This window comes from Vanacampus margaritifer, chromosome 20 (assembly GCF_051991255.1).
Source record: "Vanacampus margaritifer isolate UIUO_Vmar chromosome 20, RoL_Vmar_1.0, whole genome shotgun sequence".
NCBI lineage: Eukaryota > Metazoa > Chordata > Actinopteri > Syngnathiformes > Syngnathidae > Vanacampus > Vanacampus margaritifer.
Genome location: NC_135451.1, coordinates 1,707,435 through 1,723,779, shown reverse-complemented (window position 1 = coordinate 1,723,779; position 16,345 = coordinate 1,707,435). Strand labels below are relative to the sequence as shown.

Genomic DNA, 16,345 nt, shown 5'->3' with positions numbered 1-16,345 from the left:
AATATCTTTCGTAACACCAGCCCTGGAAATTAGTTGACACGTTTTAGTTTGACTATGGCAATTCTCCTAGCTATGGTTTGTTTGTTTTTTGTTTAAAAGTTTAAAACATACCTCTGTTTCCAGGCAGCATTGCAATACTGAACCAGTTCCTTCCACATACCGCCCATAGCTTAAAAACACAGACAAAAAAAAACAATTACATGTTAAATGGATTGGTCACAAGTAGATAAAAAAAAGACGTCTGTTATTCATAAACTGTGGAACAAGTTGTGTTTTTGGATGCAACAAAAAGTTTACAATTCTAAAATCTTTTGGGTGAGTTTGGCACACTAAAGATTGGCTTTAAATTTCAACTAAAGCTAGAATAGAATATAGGTGGTACTATTACTTGGATAAGTGTAGCATTCACCTGAAATGTATGAAAAGGCTAAGAAGCGTGAGAATCCTAAAAGTGAAAATAAAAGGTTTAGATGATAAGAAATTATTAGTATATTTGTTGAATATTGTTTGTTCATGAATATGAAGATTATGAGTGTTGCACCGATACTGATATTGGTAATGGTGGTGCCCTGATATAAAACACTGGCATCGGTATCGGCGAGTACGAACAAATAACGGGCGGATACCGATACTAGTATAGAACTTTGAACGCAGCGCTTTGTGTCTTGTAGAGATGGGACAATGAAGCCTTGTGAAACTTTTGAGGCTTTCGGCTGATTGATTTTGGAAAAAGAGTCGAAGTTTCAAAGCCCCATAAGATAGATCGTACCGGTGACATCTGGTGGTCAGTTGGAGTCATAGCAGCTATAATCTTCAAAGTGATTCGCCTGATTGATTTCTATTCCAACATAACACCAGTGCATTCAGTCTTACATTTGTGTCTGTCTAATGATCATCAGGTACACATGGAAGTGTTGCAATATTTTGACACTGTACCAGTACTATGGTTCAATGTGATGTCCTGTTACTCATTCGATTTTTATAAACATGATTTGGATATGACACAAGTGCGCTGTAAGCCAGATGACAAGTATTTCAACATCAGTCTTCGGGAGATGTGACTGAGGGTCTTGGAGAAGCGCTTATAGCAACCCGGTGGAAAATACTTGGGTCAAGCCTGTATCTTCTACACACGATTTAAAAATAATGCATAATAACAACTAACTAACGAATAACTAACTTTTCCAGGTGAACATAAAGTGAAGCAAATATCTACATGAGGGAATTGTGCGCCTGACACCGCGCCAAAAGGTTTGAATCAGTTACGTCATTTCCGGTATCTCATTAGCGCGCATAAAGCCGCATACGTCATCAGCACGTGATCACGAAGGTTTCATCGAGGCTTTTGATACATTGTTTCGAGCAGTCTGTCTCACTCGGCTGACACATGCTCCGGAGTCTCAGTGTCAAACGTCCCATCTCTAGTGTCTTGCTCTTGCACGACACTCATTGATGTGTGATCGCATGTGTTCAGTGCATGTTTGTAATTGTTGTATGTTACATTGCTTTGTTTTTTAACTATGTTTTTTAACTTGTAGTTTAGTAGCAGTGGTAGTAGCACTTGAATGTCAACATGTGCACTGGACCAGTACCCAACCGGCGAACCTACACACGCGAGCAGTTGTTAGCCTTGTGTAGCTCAGGGAAGCTAATTGGCTACAAACATGATGTCCCCGCAGAGCTCAAAAGACGGAGAAGAAGATTCCACTCGGGGGTAAAGTGCAACAAAAAAAGACGCTTCAAGCCCACTCTTTCCACTGTCACAGGGAATGTAAGATCCATCTTAAACAAGATAAACGAGGTAACGGCGCTAACACGACATCAAAGCGAATACCGGGAATTTAGCTTGATGCTCTTCTGTGAGACGTGGCTAACGGAGCTAACTGAGGACTCCAATGTGGGGCTGGACAGCTTCCAGTTTATAAGAGGGGACAGGACGCGAGACAGCGGTAAGAAGAAGGGAGGGGGGTTTGCTGTGTTTGTGAATGATAAGTGGTGCAACCCCCGGCCATATTAATATCAAGTACAAACTCTGCAGTAGGGTCATTGAACTGCTAGCCGTTAGTATGTGGCTATACTAGCTGCTGCCGAGGGAACTCTCGCATGCAAATGCTAACACGACCAGCACATCTCTCCACTTGGCTGTGAGCAGACTGCAAACACATCATCCACAAGCCCTCCTCCTTATAGCAGGTGACTTTAACCATGCCTCTTCCTCCTCTACATTGCCAACTTTTAGCCAGTATTTCACCTGCCACACCAGAGGAAATAAGACACTTGATCTTTTTTATGCCAACATCAAGGACACATACACATCCTCACCCCTTCTTCCTCTGGGGAAATCCGACCATGATCTTGTGTATGTTCTCCCTGTGTACAAGCCTTTAGTACACAGACAACCAGACACAACCCACACAAGGAAGATGTGGTCCGAGGAGGCTGTGGAGACACTGAAAGACTGTTTTGACTCCATGATGTGGAATGTTTTCTGTGATGACTACGGTGAGGACATTGACAGTCTAACCAGCTGTGTGACGGACTACATTAACTTTTGTGTTGACGCTACCATTCCTGTCAAGACTGTAAGACAGTTTGTGAAGAACAAACCGTGGATCCCTCCTGCTATAAAAATGCTCCTGAAAAACAGATCTGCTTTTAAATTGGGGGACAGGGAGCAGATGAGGGTAGTGCAGAGGCAACTGAGGAGGAAGATCAGAGAGGGGAAAAATAGCTACAGGAGAATGATGGAAGAACAACTGCAGCACAATGAAGTCAGCAGCGTCTGGAGGAGTTTGAAAACAATATCTGGACACAGTAACCTCAGACCTGTGCGGGACAAGGATCAGGAGTGGGTGAATGACTTTAATAGTTTTTTTAATCGGTTTAACCAACCATCAAACACCTTCCCGAACCAACCAACTCTGCTGCAGCTCCCTCCCCCACCTACTCAGAGGACCCTCTCTGTATCCAGCGTGGCCTGCTCTACGCAGCACAGGTTGAGAGAGAACTGTCAAAGCTCAAGGTCAAGAAGACTACTAGTCCGGATGGCTTAAGATCAAGGCTCCTCAAAACCTGCACAAGGCAACTGTGTGGGATTGTGGAGCATATTTTCAACATGAGCTTGAGGTGCCACTGCTGTGGAAGACATCTTGCGTGGTACCGGTGCCCAACTCATCTCGGCCTAGTGACTTCAACCACTACCGACCAGAAGCCCTGACATCCCACCTGGCAAAGACCCTGGAGAGACTGGTCCTCCACCACCTGCGCCCCCTAGTGAGTACCTTGGCAGACCCACAATTTGCCAACCAGCAGGGAATTGGAGATGAGGACGCCGTCATCTTACTTGTCCAGAGATCCCTTTCCTTCTTTTTTTTTCTGGAAAGCTCAGTATTGTTCATTCGGTAATTTTACCAATTTGACATGTCATCATCATTGCTCTCCTTTTTTTTTTTTTGTATGTGGGTGATGATGTGTGTGTGCGTGCGTGCGTGCGAGTGTGTGTGTATTCATTAGTTCACCTAAAACCTATTAAAAAAAAATCCCATACCGTTCACCTAAACCGAACACTTCCAGCCACAGTCGTGAGGCCGTCAGGAGACCCGAGGAAGGACCAAAGAAAAGAAAGGAAAGTGAAATCCAGCACCGACCAGACACCATCCACCAGGCCACCAACCAGAGTCCTTCACCAACCCCAGAGACATCTAAATTCCAACAGATCAGGGAGACCTCAAGAGACCAAAGGAGAGACTGAGGAAAGGAAGGAAGGACAGACGAAGCAGAGTGAGATCCACAGACACCAGCCTTGACCGATTCAATGACCTGAGGAAGAAGCAGATTGTGTCTGAGTTTCGATAGATGCTGGTGTAGTGGATCTGGCATGCATGAAAATCTCCACCAAAGAGGGGAGCCGTCGACCCCTGCCAGGACAGAGCAAGCGGAGCACTTCAGGGCCCCCCAGCACCAAGGCACCGGCGCCGGAGAGGGGCCGGGAAGCGGAGCGGAGAGGACATCCGCGCCCACCCCACCCCCCACCGCGTGGAGGGACGGAACACCCCGCGGGGGCAGAAGGGGAGATGGGTGCACCTGGGGACGGGCGGCACCCCCGAACCCCAGGCCCAGCGGGGAAAGGCCCCGGTCGTCACTCCAGCGTTCTTAGTGAAAGTTAACCCTGTTACTGAGTTCGCCAGCTTGCCGACTGGCGAACTCTACCCCTAAACCTTGAATGTGACCCCACCCAGTGTATATACAAGTGTGTGTGTGTGTGGTGCATTAAAATTGGGAGCAGGTGAACCGGAGCAGAGGGAAATTATATCCCCATGCTCCGATCCACCCGCCTCCCAGGCATGTCAGTGAGTGTATGTGGTGCATTAAAAAAATAAATAGGGGGCTGGCGCGGCGGGGACACGGACAGGGGACCGCAGCACTGCTCTATACTGCGGTCTGCCCCAACCGAGTCCAATTTTCTTCATTATATATTGAGTAATGTATGTTCTATGAATAATTTTATATTGGATAAGTTGTAAATTTGTGTGTTTTGTCATTTGAATTTGAATCCAAAAGTCAGATTCCGGAGCTATAGACAAGTCTGTCTCCCATTTCGAGATGGGTAAAGACATTTTATCAGTATATGAAAGTAAAAAGCAAAGATTAGTCTACAGTGTATCTACTCTTCAGAAAAGTAAATCCAAAGGTTTAGAGGCACCACATTTTATGTACTACTATATAGCTAACCAGCTACAATATATCATTCTATGGGCACAACCCAACAGAGATACTAACTGTTGGCTGGAACTCGAACAGAAGGATTGTAATAACCTCAGACTTCTAGATTTACTCTTTACTACAACATCGATTAAGCGACATAATTGTTTTAAAAACCCAATGATTTCCGCCACCCTAACTGCATGGTGGAAGGCACTAGAAATTACAAAAGCCCAAGTGGAGCCCTGTGGGCTTTATCCCCTATGGCATAACCCCGACTTTCAACTTAATAACCAATCGTTTTATTTAGGTTCTTCTCAGATAATATGTTCATATCATATACATCATTGCTCCAAAAATATAAAATAAAAAACAGAATTTTTTTATATCTACAAGTTAAAAATATGATAAAGAAACAAATTCCAACACTTCGGGGTACGCTCCAACCGCTTGTTTTAGCTAAAGATATTACCAAGCTTTCTCCGACAACAACAAAAAAACTTTCAAAAATATATGTTACTTTCATATACTGATAAAATGTCTTTACCCATCTCGAAATGGGAGACAGACTTGTCTATACCTCCGGAATCTGACTTTTGGATTTTGTGAAAACGCATTTAAAATGACAAAACGCACAACTTATCCAATATAAAATTATTCATAGAACATACATTACTCAATATATGATGAAGAAAATGGGACTCTCAGACTCCGACATTTGTCTCCAGTGTTTACAAAACACTACAGACACTTATTTTCATGCTTTATGGTTATGTACTCCGGTTATGTATTTCTGGACTAAAGTCTTAGAAAAACTTTCCGCTATCTTGGACTGTAGGATACCTTTATCTCCAAACTTGTGTTTGCTAGGTGACTTAACAACAACTGACTTACCACATAAACAATTTCAATCTACACTTGTAGCCCTTACTATCGCAAAAAAAACTATTCTTGTTAACTGGAAAAATAAACAAACTCTGAATATCGACCAATGGTCTAACCTCCTCATAAATCACATTTTAATGGAAAAAATATCTGCCTCAAATAAAAAACAAATATCAAAATTTATAGAAACATGGTCTACATACATAGAAGATTTTAACCTAATTGTGGTTACTTAATTCTGCCTGTTAGCGAGAGCCACCACATCGTGATAACTTACATTGATGTTTCTGTATTTGAAAATTTGTAACTAATGGTTGTGTTTTTATAGTCAGGAAACCAGTTGCTGGCAACAGGATCGAGCAGATTCACCTCCAATGGGCACTAAGGGTTAATATTCGGATTCACTGCATGCCAGAGGGTTAATTTTATAGGTGCTGCCCCCCCCTGGCTGGGCGTGGGCGGGTCTGCCCCTCTGTTGGCTGCTGGGTGGCGGCTGCGTCTTGGCCGTTCCCTGGGTCTCTTGGGGGGTGCTGCGTTCCGGGGCGGCGCCGCCCCGGCGCGGTCCATGGCTCTGGGCCCGGCGACGCGGTTCGGGGCCTGTGGGCCGCCGGGGTGCCCCGTGGTTCCCTCTCCCCTCCCCCTTCCTCCCCCTTGCTGCCTCTCCCTCCTCGCCTCTCCCCGCCCATCCTCCGCCTCCCTGTCCCTTCTCCCTCGTCACCCTTCCTCCTCCTCTCTCCCTCTCTCTGCGGCCCTGCCGCTGCCTCCTGCCCTTCTTGTCGTCTCCTTCCCCCTGTCCGCCTTCCTCCCCCTCCCCTGGGCCTGGGGCTCCATCCGTGGCCCGGATCTCGGCGCTCCGGGGGCCGGGAGGGATGGTGTTGTGCCCGCTGGTCGCTCCTCTTAACTCACTGCACTAGTTTTGCACAATACACTTTTATAGACATATAAGGCACATAACACACTTTGGGGGGTGGGGGGTTAGTAATTTTAATGCACCACACACCTGTCTGTGTGTGTGTATGTGTGGGGGGGGCATCGGTTGGGGCAGACCGCAGTATGGAGCAGTGCTCCGGTCCCCTGTCTGTGTCCCCGCCGCGCCACCCCTATTTATTTATTTTAATGCACCACATACACTCACTGCTATACCTGGGAGGCGGGTGGATCGGAGCATGGGGATATCATTTCCCTCTGCTCCGGTTCACCTGCTCCCAATTTTAATGCACCACGCACACACACACACACTTGTATATACACTGGGTGGGGTCATATTCAAGGTTTAGGGGTAGAGTTCGCCAGTCGACGAGCTGGCTTGGGGGGGGGGGGGGGTTCTCGGGGTGGCTTGGTTGGGGGGTGGGGGTGCTGGGGGTGGGAGGGTGTCTGGGGGTTTGGGGGCGGCTGGGGCTGGGGTGGATGGGGGGCGGGGGGGGTCATGGGGGGAACGGGGGCTGTGGACCGGTGGGGTTCCTGGCGGGCCTGCAGTGCCCCGTCCTGCTGCGTTGGGTTGGGGGCGCAGGCCGCGTTGGGGTGGGGTGGCGCTCCTGCTCCTGGGTTTGCTCTCCGGCCAGTGGCCCCTCCGGGGCCCGGGGGTCGTCCTTTGGCGCTGCCGCGGCCTGGGGGGCCCTGAGGTATTGTGCTTGCTCTGTCCTGGCGGGGGTTGACGGCTCCCCTCTTTGGTGGAGATTTTCATGCACGCCAGATCCACCACACCAGCACCTATCGAAACTTAGACACAATCTTCCTCAGGTCATTGAATCGGTGGAGGCTGGTGTCTTTGGATCTCACTCTGCTTCGTCTGTCCTTCCTTCCTTTCCTCAGTCTCTCCTTTGGTCTCTTGAGGTCTCCTGATTTGTTGAAATTTAGATGTCTCTGGGGTTGGTGAAGGACTCTGGTTGGTGGCCTGGTGGGTGGTGTCTGGTCCGTGCTGGATTTCACTTTCCTTTCTTTTCTTTGGTCCTTCCTTGGGTTTCCTGACGGCCTCACGACTCTGGCTGTAAGTGTTCGGTTTAGGTGAACGGTATGGGATTTTTTTTTATAGGTTTTAGGTGAACTTATGAATACAAACACACTCACACGCACGCACATACACATAATCACCCACATACAAAAAAAAAAAAAAAAAAAAAAAGGAGAGCAATGATGATGACATGTCAAATCGGTAAAATTACCGAATGAACAATAATACTGAGCTCTCTAGAAAAAAAAAAGAAAGGAGAAAAAAAAGTATATGAAAGTAACTTATATATTTTTGAAAGTTTTTTTGTTGTCGGAGAAAGCTTGGTAATATCTTTAGCTAAAACAGGCGGTTGGAGCGTACCCCGAAGTGTTGGAATTTGTTTCTTTATCATATTTTTAACTTGAGATTAACAGAGATCCCTTTCCCATGTGGATAGGACTGGAAGTACTGTGAGAATCATGTTCTATGATTTCTCCAGTGCTTTCAATACCATCCAGCCAGATCTCCTGAGGAACAAATTGGAGCTCAATGGGGTGTGCCAACAGCTAACAACATGGGTTCTGGGCTTTCTCACCAATAGGCCGCAGTATGTGAAGACGAGCGGCCGTGTGTATGATATGGTAATCTGCAGTACGGGGGCGCCTCAAGGGACTGTTCTAGTGCCTCTACTGTTTACCATTTACACAGCCGATTTCTTACACCACACGACAAACTGTCACCTGCAAAAGTTCTCGGGTGACTCTGCCATCGTTGGTCTCATCAACAATGGAGATGAGACAGAGTACCGAGAACTGAACAAGAACTGTGTGGCCTGGTGAGAGGAAAATCGCCTCTGGATTAATGCAGGAAAAAGTAAGGCGCTGGTGGTGGATTTTCGCCTGACTAAAGGTCATTTAACCCACCCCCTTCCGGTGAACATCCAGGGAATAGACATTGAGATAGTGGACTCTTACAAGTACTTGGGTGTTCACCTTAATAGGACTGGACCGACAACACTCAGGCTCTGTACAAAAAGGGACTGAGTAGACTACACCTGCTACGTAGACTGAGGGCCTTCGGGGTGCGGAAGAATTTATTAAGGACCTTTTATGACTCTGTGGTGGCCTCAGTCTTATTTTACAGTGTGGTCTGCTGGAGCAGCAGCATCTCAAGTGCGGAGAGGAAGAGACTGAACAAATTGGTGAAGAAGGCGGGCTCTGTTCTGGGCTCCAGTCTCGAGATGGTAGGGGTAGTAGGCAACAGGAGAATGGTGACAAAGCTGTCATCTATCCGGGGTAATGCCTCCCACCCCATGTGCGGGACTGTTCGAGCCATGGAAAGCACCATTAGTGCTAGGCTTCTCCACGCTTGAACAAGGAAAGGTATCGAAGGTCCTTCCTACCCGCTGTGGTTACTCTCTCGGTAGATCATTGATGTGGTGTGATGTTTTAATTTCAAATTTAACAAATGTGATGATGACGCCATCTATTTGCACTGTTACTGTTTCTCAGTTTTTATTTAACTATAGGCTACATAAGTATTTTTGTGATACATATTGATATATGATGCGTGATGATGTGTGCTTGGATTTTATGGACATTAACCATTTTCCTCATTAAGCAACGTGACGAGTGCGCACCGATGGCGAGCAAGACAGTATACTGTATATGCCTATTAAATCCAAAATACTGTGTTGATCGCTTTCATATTTTCAGAGAATTCTATGGACATACATAGATATGTGCATGTGCATTTTGATAATGATTTGTCATAATTTTCTTCAATTAAGCCAAGCTGAGCTTTTTTTCCCTCTTTTTTTTACATTTTCCACAGTCTCGTAAGGTACGAAGGTAATCTGTTGGCCTAATTCATAGTAAGAATATAGTATTAAGTATTATAAGTATTACAGTCTGTTTTGAATGATGATGATGGTAACGTGTCTGTGATGTGTGTTTGTGTTTTTGTACGTGTCATAATCAGTATGTACTGGATGACCACGTTTTCTGAGAGGACTCGTTTGTTTGCGGCATCGATCAAACATATTCGCTCATAGGAGGCAGTGTAAAAATGTTCCAAGGTAAAATGTTTGGAACAAAACAGCTCACCTTTGGTCCAATTATAAGAAAGGAAGTTTGCAAAGGCTGCAGGTGGCCTACAATGACGCTTTGCAGGGTGCTCCTTAGGAGGCCAAGTGAGGTTTGTCACAGCTGGAATAAATGGATTACAAGCCACTTTTGAGAACGCTTACATATAGTTTTATTTGTCGCTTGAATAGGTCAGTGAATCAAGTTGTGTTGTCTCTGACTGATATAGAGTGTAGTGCTGTACGGTATCAGTCTAGGATATGGAGACATTGGTATGACTGTCTGATAACTGTTTTTATTGTTTTATTGTGGGTGTGTTTTATGTTTGTTTACATTGGACCAAGAGTCTGGAATAAAGTTGAATTGAATTGAATCGAAAACCAGAAACAAATGATAGATTTGTGTTTTTATACACTTTGAGGTATGCCTGGGTAAGATGTGACCAAAATTACTAGTTAAATAATTTTATTAACGTTTATATTAAATGTATTGTATTTTTATTTAGATGAAAAAACACCTCGGGTTCTGGTGAGCTTTGTTATTGTGATTTATGCTGTTTTTAATATTATATGCCTTTGCCATATTTCCAAATTTAAAAGGGAGATGAGTAAAAAGTGAGCATTTTTTCATTCACATTGGTTGGTGTCATTATCAGCTGTTTACTGGTCGCCTAATGTGTCTGGCCCGGCTACATTTCTTGATTTGAAAATTTGGCTCAATTGTATTAGCCCTGGTCAGAGTGCAAGAGTGCAACCTATCATACAAGTTTTTTGGAATGTGGAAGGAAACCGGAGCCTCCGGAGAAAACCCATGCGCTCGGCATGGGAAGAACACACAACACAACGGTGTCAGGGTCATAGCACTACAGTGGTTCAGAGACTATGTTTATGGGAGATAGCAATATGTAAATATAAATGGAGAAAATTCAGGAATGGAAAACCAAATTTGGAGTTCCACAAGGATCTATTCTGGCCCCCCCCCCCCTTTTGTTTATTGTTTATATTGATGATTTGGGGGGTTTTTGCTCGTGGGATATTCATAAAATTATTTTTGCAGATGTTTGTCACAGTACAGTATTCTGATTAAATGACTTAGTGAATTTATTAAAAAGAGAATGCAAAAATAAATGCTCCTTCAAAGTAGCCTGTTAAATGAGGGTTGACAGGTGACAATTAGTATAACTTCTGGATCCACTCCGCAAGTTAAGTTCTCAATAAAGTGTGACATATTTTACAATTGGATCTATATAGAATTCATGTTTTATGAAAACTCCACAATCCAGGAATTATGCTGCATTCAAGAAAAGTGGGAAGTTGGACATTTCTGACTTCATACCAGGAAGTGAGCACGGGAATGCTTTGAACTGATACATCCGAGTTGCAAAGTCGGGAAAGAAGAAAAGGACCCTGACTTCACTGACTGACTTCAATCTGACGTCACTCGACAATGCCAAGCCCCATGGAGAGAGACAGACCGTGAATTAGAATGAATGTGTTAACCAGAACAACAAGCAATTTATTGGAATCACCAAATGAACCATTTTTTGTTTACATTTGCCTCGAACGCTTTGAGGTTCGAACTGGGACAATCGGAGTGGGATATATCCATCTAATTTCCCACTTTCCTCGAAAACTTCAAAACTCGTAAAATGTAATACAACAAAAAAGAAACAACATAATTACAATATCATTTTAACATTTATACTAAGCCAAATTATATTGTTTGCTACAACGGAAGCCAATATCTGCCTGAAATTATTTGGTACACACATTTTAACATGGTCTGACTTGACTGTTCTAGAAAAAAAAATACTTATAGAAATGCTGCTAACAGCTGTCTGTGGAAAGACTCGCAGACAATTTGGCGACTTGATAACCTTGACATAATTTCAGTGCGAACTAATTGGGGAACCCTGTACTAGGACGTCAAGTTAGCCAGCTACCATTAATAACAATAACAATGTCAAGATAGACTTAGCGAGTTATGTATGACGCAAAGATTTGTAAAAATACACGGACTGAGCACAGACTGAAGCAGGTAAACGTCCATCAATCGGGCTGAATAAAGATGGTCTTTCTCAGTCCGTGTATTTTTACACGGCGCTGCATTAAAAAGAACTTGCTGAAAATGGGGAAGCACTCTCCGATTTCGGTGATGAATGGCTAATGATAATGATATTCTGATAATATACAATATTAAAAATTCATAAGTCTAACATGGATATCCAGTTTTGTGGATGCTCTCACCTCTAGAGCTAACGTGAATTTCACAGCAGATATCCCATTCAGTTGCTAGTTTAGTGATATGCCCATTATAGCCACTCTACAGGCTCTTACCTTGGAGCAAACATGGGAGACATTTAGCTAGAGGAGAGGCTATCCACACTGTGTAATCCATTGAAGACATCGCTCCACTTTGAGGATTCCTCATTTCTGATTTACACAAAAAATCTATGGGCACAGCGTTTCACTATTTTGCATGTTGGAGGTCCACAGCTTGTTAGAACTTTGTTTGGTATGGTTTTATTGAAACTGACAAAAGTTTTGTGGATACATTTTATAATGGATTTCAATGGAGTGGATATAAACTTGACGAACCGTAGCCTTTTGGGGGCGTGGTTTGCGAAAAGTCAATTGAGGGGCACAATGGTGGAAGTGTGAGTGCTGGGACAAAGCCTGAGACTTCACTGAGTCCCGCCTCTTTGGTGGCTGTGTAAAAATTTCCAGGTTACTGTTAGAATAAATGTACATAAGTTATCCCATATTTACTCTTACAGTATTGCAAAACATGACTTTTGTTTTTGCAGCTGCACAAGATAGCGGCTGAAAAACTTTGCGGATGAACTGTTGAACTTTGACTAATGAAATCTTCAGTGCCAAAGAAAGACACGTTTGTATTATTATCTGCACAATGACTCATTTCCTTGGAGGTTGCTGCTGAGTGTTCCCCATCCCATTTAGAGCAGCAACATTTGTGTAAACTAGGGAAAATCCTATTAAAGAGAGAGTACTTGGCGGAATGTGCTCAGAACGGGTAGGAGGTTGTAATCTGTGCACATCTCTGTCCGTTCTCGCAAGCAAAAAATAATCTAAGTCGCTTGTCTTCTTTCCTTATCTGTTGTTTATTAAATGTTCTAGGTTGATTGAACCTGACTGTTACACATGATGGGTGTGTCAAAAATTTGTGTGAGAGAAAAGGTGTACCATTGAAAGTGTACAAGCCAGGCACGCAACAAAAATGACTTGAGCCTGAATAAAAAGGGGGTGAGCCACAAAGTGGCATTCAATTTTTTTGTAGTCCTGTAAAAAGAAAGGGATAAATATGAAGTATTACTGTACTTACCCTTTGGTGAAGCAGATCGACCTCCGGCAGATGGGTTTGACAATATCCAGGATGAGAGCATAACGCAGCAATACTTCAGATGGAACAAGATACTCATCCATGTTAATCTTCTCTTGTGGTTCAAGGAAGTCTTGGATCTGCCTGACTGACAAATCACTATTCTGATTCATCTTTCTCTGAGCATCATTTGTTGTCTCAAGTTTATATAGGACATGATCTTCTATTTCTTCCTCTTTTGTCAGGAAACTAACTGGCTGTAGAGGACTCAAATGGGCAGGCTCCACAGAGGACTCAATCTTAGCAGGGAGCAGCGATGTTTGGAAATCCTAAAAGATAAAGTACAGTATTACAAACTTCCATCAGACATTCTGATCACATGTGAAAGCACACAGCATTTGAGTAACACCCATAAGTATTGCATGCACATGTATAGTAATATTTAGCTGAAATTTCGCATAATAATAATAATAATAATAATAATAATAATAATAATAATACTACTACGGGCCACTTTGGGGTACTTGCGCGTTGGGGTACTAGCACATTGGAATGTGAATGTTTTCTGCCTTTTCCCATGATTTTTTCTCTCAGCTGTTTAATTTAGCAGCGAACTCTACTATTATTATTGGAGGAGACTTTAACACAGTCTTAAATTCATTAATAGATCGTTCTAATAATACAACATGTATAAGGCGATTACAATCTACTTAAGTAATTGGGAAATATATGGATGATTTTGGCCTCGTCGACAGCTGGAGACTTAAAAACCCAACTAAGAAGGAATTTACCTTCTTTTCCGTTTCCGCTGTGCACCGGTCTTTTTCAAGAATTGATTATTTTCTTACAAATAATTATATTGCTGATAAAATTGTTACACAAATACATCCTATTATTATTAGCAACCATGCACCAGTCTCCCTTACCCTACAAGTTGATTATACCTTTAAACCACCCCCGACATGGTGTTTTAACATCTCACTGCTAAATGACACAGAGTTTAACAAAATTATAAGAAGAGAGTGGGCAGACTTTTTGTAAATAAATGACTCTTCAGACTTATCTCCATCTCTTCTCTGGGAAGCTGGGAAAGCGGTAATTAGAGGTAAAATTATATCATACTCATCTTATAAAAAGAAACAGGATCAAAAATTAGAAAAAGACTTAGAAGATAAAATTAAACAACTGACGGATGAGTACGCAACAAACCCAAATAACCAAATATGGACTGACTTACAAAATACAAAAATACAGTTAGACGATATGCTAACTAAAAAATCTCTTATAACGGCTATTAAAGGGACAACTGGTGAATGCACACAATCACCAGAAGAAATGAATCTAATTTTTTTATAACTATTAACGCAACCTATATTCAGAAACTAACAAGCCTAACCATGAGCATATTGAGGCATTCCTCAGTAGCTTAAATATACCAAAGTTAACTACTGAATATAAAGATATGTTAGATGCGGCACTTACTATAAACGAGCTATACAGTGCTCTAGATAGTATGCCTAATGGCAGAGCACTTGGCCCGGATGGTTATATTTTTTAAGCACTTTTGGTTAATACTTGCTCCATTATTCTTAAGAGTAGTAACAGAAATAAAAACTAATGGTTATATACGTCCACACATGAATATAGCAACAATTAAACTTTTATTAATGCCAGAAAAAGACCCCACCCTTCCATCAAGGTACCGTCCGATTTCACTAATTAACACTGATATTAAAATTAGCGCTAAGGCTTTCGCATCTAGACTAGAAACAGTAATTTCGACAATCATTCATAGCGACCAAACAGGCTTTATTAAAGGTCGTCACTCTGCTAATAATATTAGGAGGCTCTTTAACCTTATTAGCATGTCACAGTGGCATGATAAAAAGGCAGTTATTATATCGTTGGATGCAGAAAAAGCTTTTGACAAAGTTAACTGGTCCTTCCTCTTTGCTGTTTAAAATAAATTTGGCTTTGGAAAATAAATTTGGCTTTGGGAAGTCATTTATTCACTAGATGTCAGTATTATATGATTCTCCTAAAGCTACAGTTACTACTAATGGGATTATATCTCAGAGTTTTACTCTACAGAGAGGCACAAGACAGGGATGCCCACTGTCCCCTTTATTATTTGCAACATTTATTGAGCAGCTTGCATTAGCCATACGCCAGGAAAGAAGAATTCAAGGAATTCACTCTGGGGTAACAGAACACAAAATTAATCTATATGCCGATGATATTTTGCTTTATTTAGAAAAGCCTGCTATTTCGTTAGGTGAAGTATTTAACTTAATAACTAATTCTCACATTTATCAGATTATTCTATTAACTGGACACAATCAACACTACTACCTATTACAGAAAATTTATGGAACCCTGCAAGCCAGGACCCACACTACTCATTTTCTATAGGTAATTAAAAAATACTTAGGCATAAAAATCTCACCTAAATTAACTGATTTAATTCATTTAAACTTTACTCCACTTCTGGATAGCATTTATAGTGACTTGGAGCGCTGGGATAATCTTCCCATTTCTCTAATAGACGAATAGCCAACATTAAAATGAAAGTTTTATCCAAAATTAATTAGTTTTTTCTCAATGATTCCATTTAAACCTACGTCTAACACGTTCCAGTTGTTGGACTCGGCCATTACAAAATTTTACTGGAATAAAAAAAAAAGCAAATATTAGTCTATCTACTAAGTAAATCCAAAGGAGGTCTAGAGGCACCAAATTTTATGCACTACTATATAGCTAACCAGCTACAATATATCATTCTATGGGCACAACCCAACAGAGATACTAACTGTTGGCTGGAACTAGAACAAAAGGACTGTAATAACCTCAGACTTTTAGATTTACTCTTTATTACAATATCGATTAAGCGACACAATTGTTTTAAAAACCCAATGATTTCCGCCACCCTGACTGCCTGGTGGAAGGCACTAGAAATTACAAAAGCCCAAGTGGAGCCTTGTGGGCTTTCTCCCCAATGGCATAACCCCGACTTGCAATTTAACAACCAATCGTTTTATTTAGGTGTGTGGGAGCAGAAAGGATTTACACATCTCCACCATCTTTTCTCAGATAATATGTTTATATCATATACATCCTTGCTCCAAAAATACAAAATTTAAAAAAACATTTTCTTTATATTATCTGCAAGTTGATGTATGAGTATGAGTAACCGTCTTTGCCCTACAACTCCCCTCCAATTTTAATGCATCCCACAACTGGGTGCAGGGGGGGTCGGGGTGGGGGTGCCATCGGTTGGGGCAGGACCGCAGTATTAAACAGTGCTGCGGTCCCCCATCCGTGTCCCACTTACACGTCTGGGAGGCAGGGGGATATCATTTCCCTCTGCTCAATCTCACCTGCTCCCAATTTTAATGCACTGCACACA

At 42.5% G+C, this 16,345-nt stretch overlaps 1 protein-coding gene across 3 annotated transcripts in view; it reads right to left on the bottom strand.

The window, feature by feature from the left end:
- trdmt1 (tRNA aspartic acid methyltransferase 1) overlaps positions 1–16,345 on the bottom strand; it is an 87,029-nt gene that overhangs the window by 18,532 nt on the left and 52,152 nt on the right. For 2 of the 3 annotated variants that reach the window (XM_077553921.1, XM_077553922.1), the window contains 2 exons: positions 12,943–13,268; positions 112–169 (listed from right to left, as the gene is read on the bottom strand). In XM_077553921.1, the coding sequence (XP_077410047.1) occupies positions 112–169; positions 12,943–13,268 (384 nt within the window). The remainder of the gene's footprint in view (positions 1–111; positions 170–12,942; positions 13,269–16,345) is intronic. The other variant, XR_013289638.1, reaches the window with a different exon arrangement.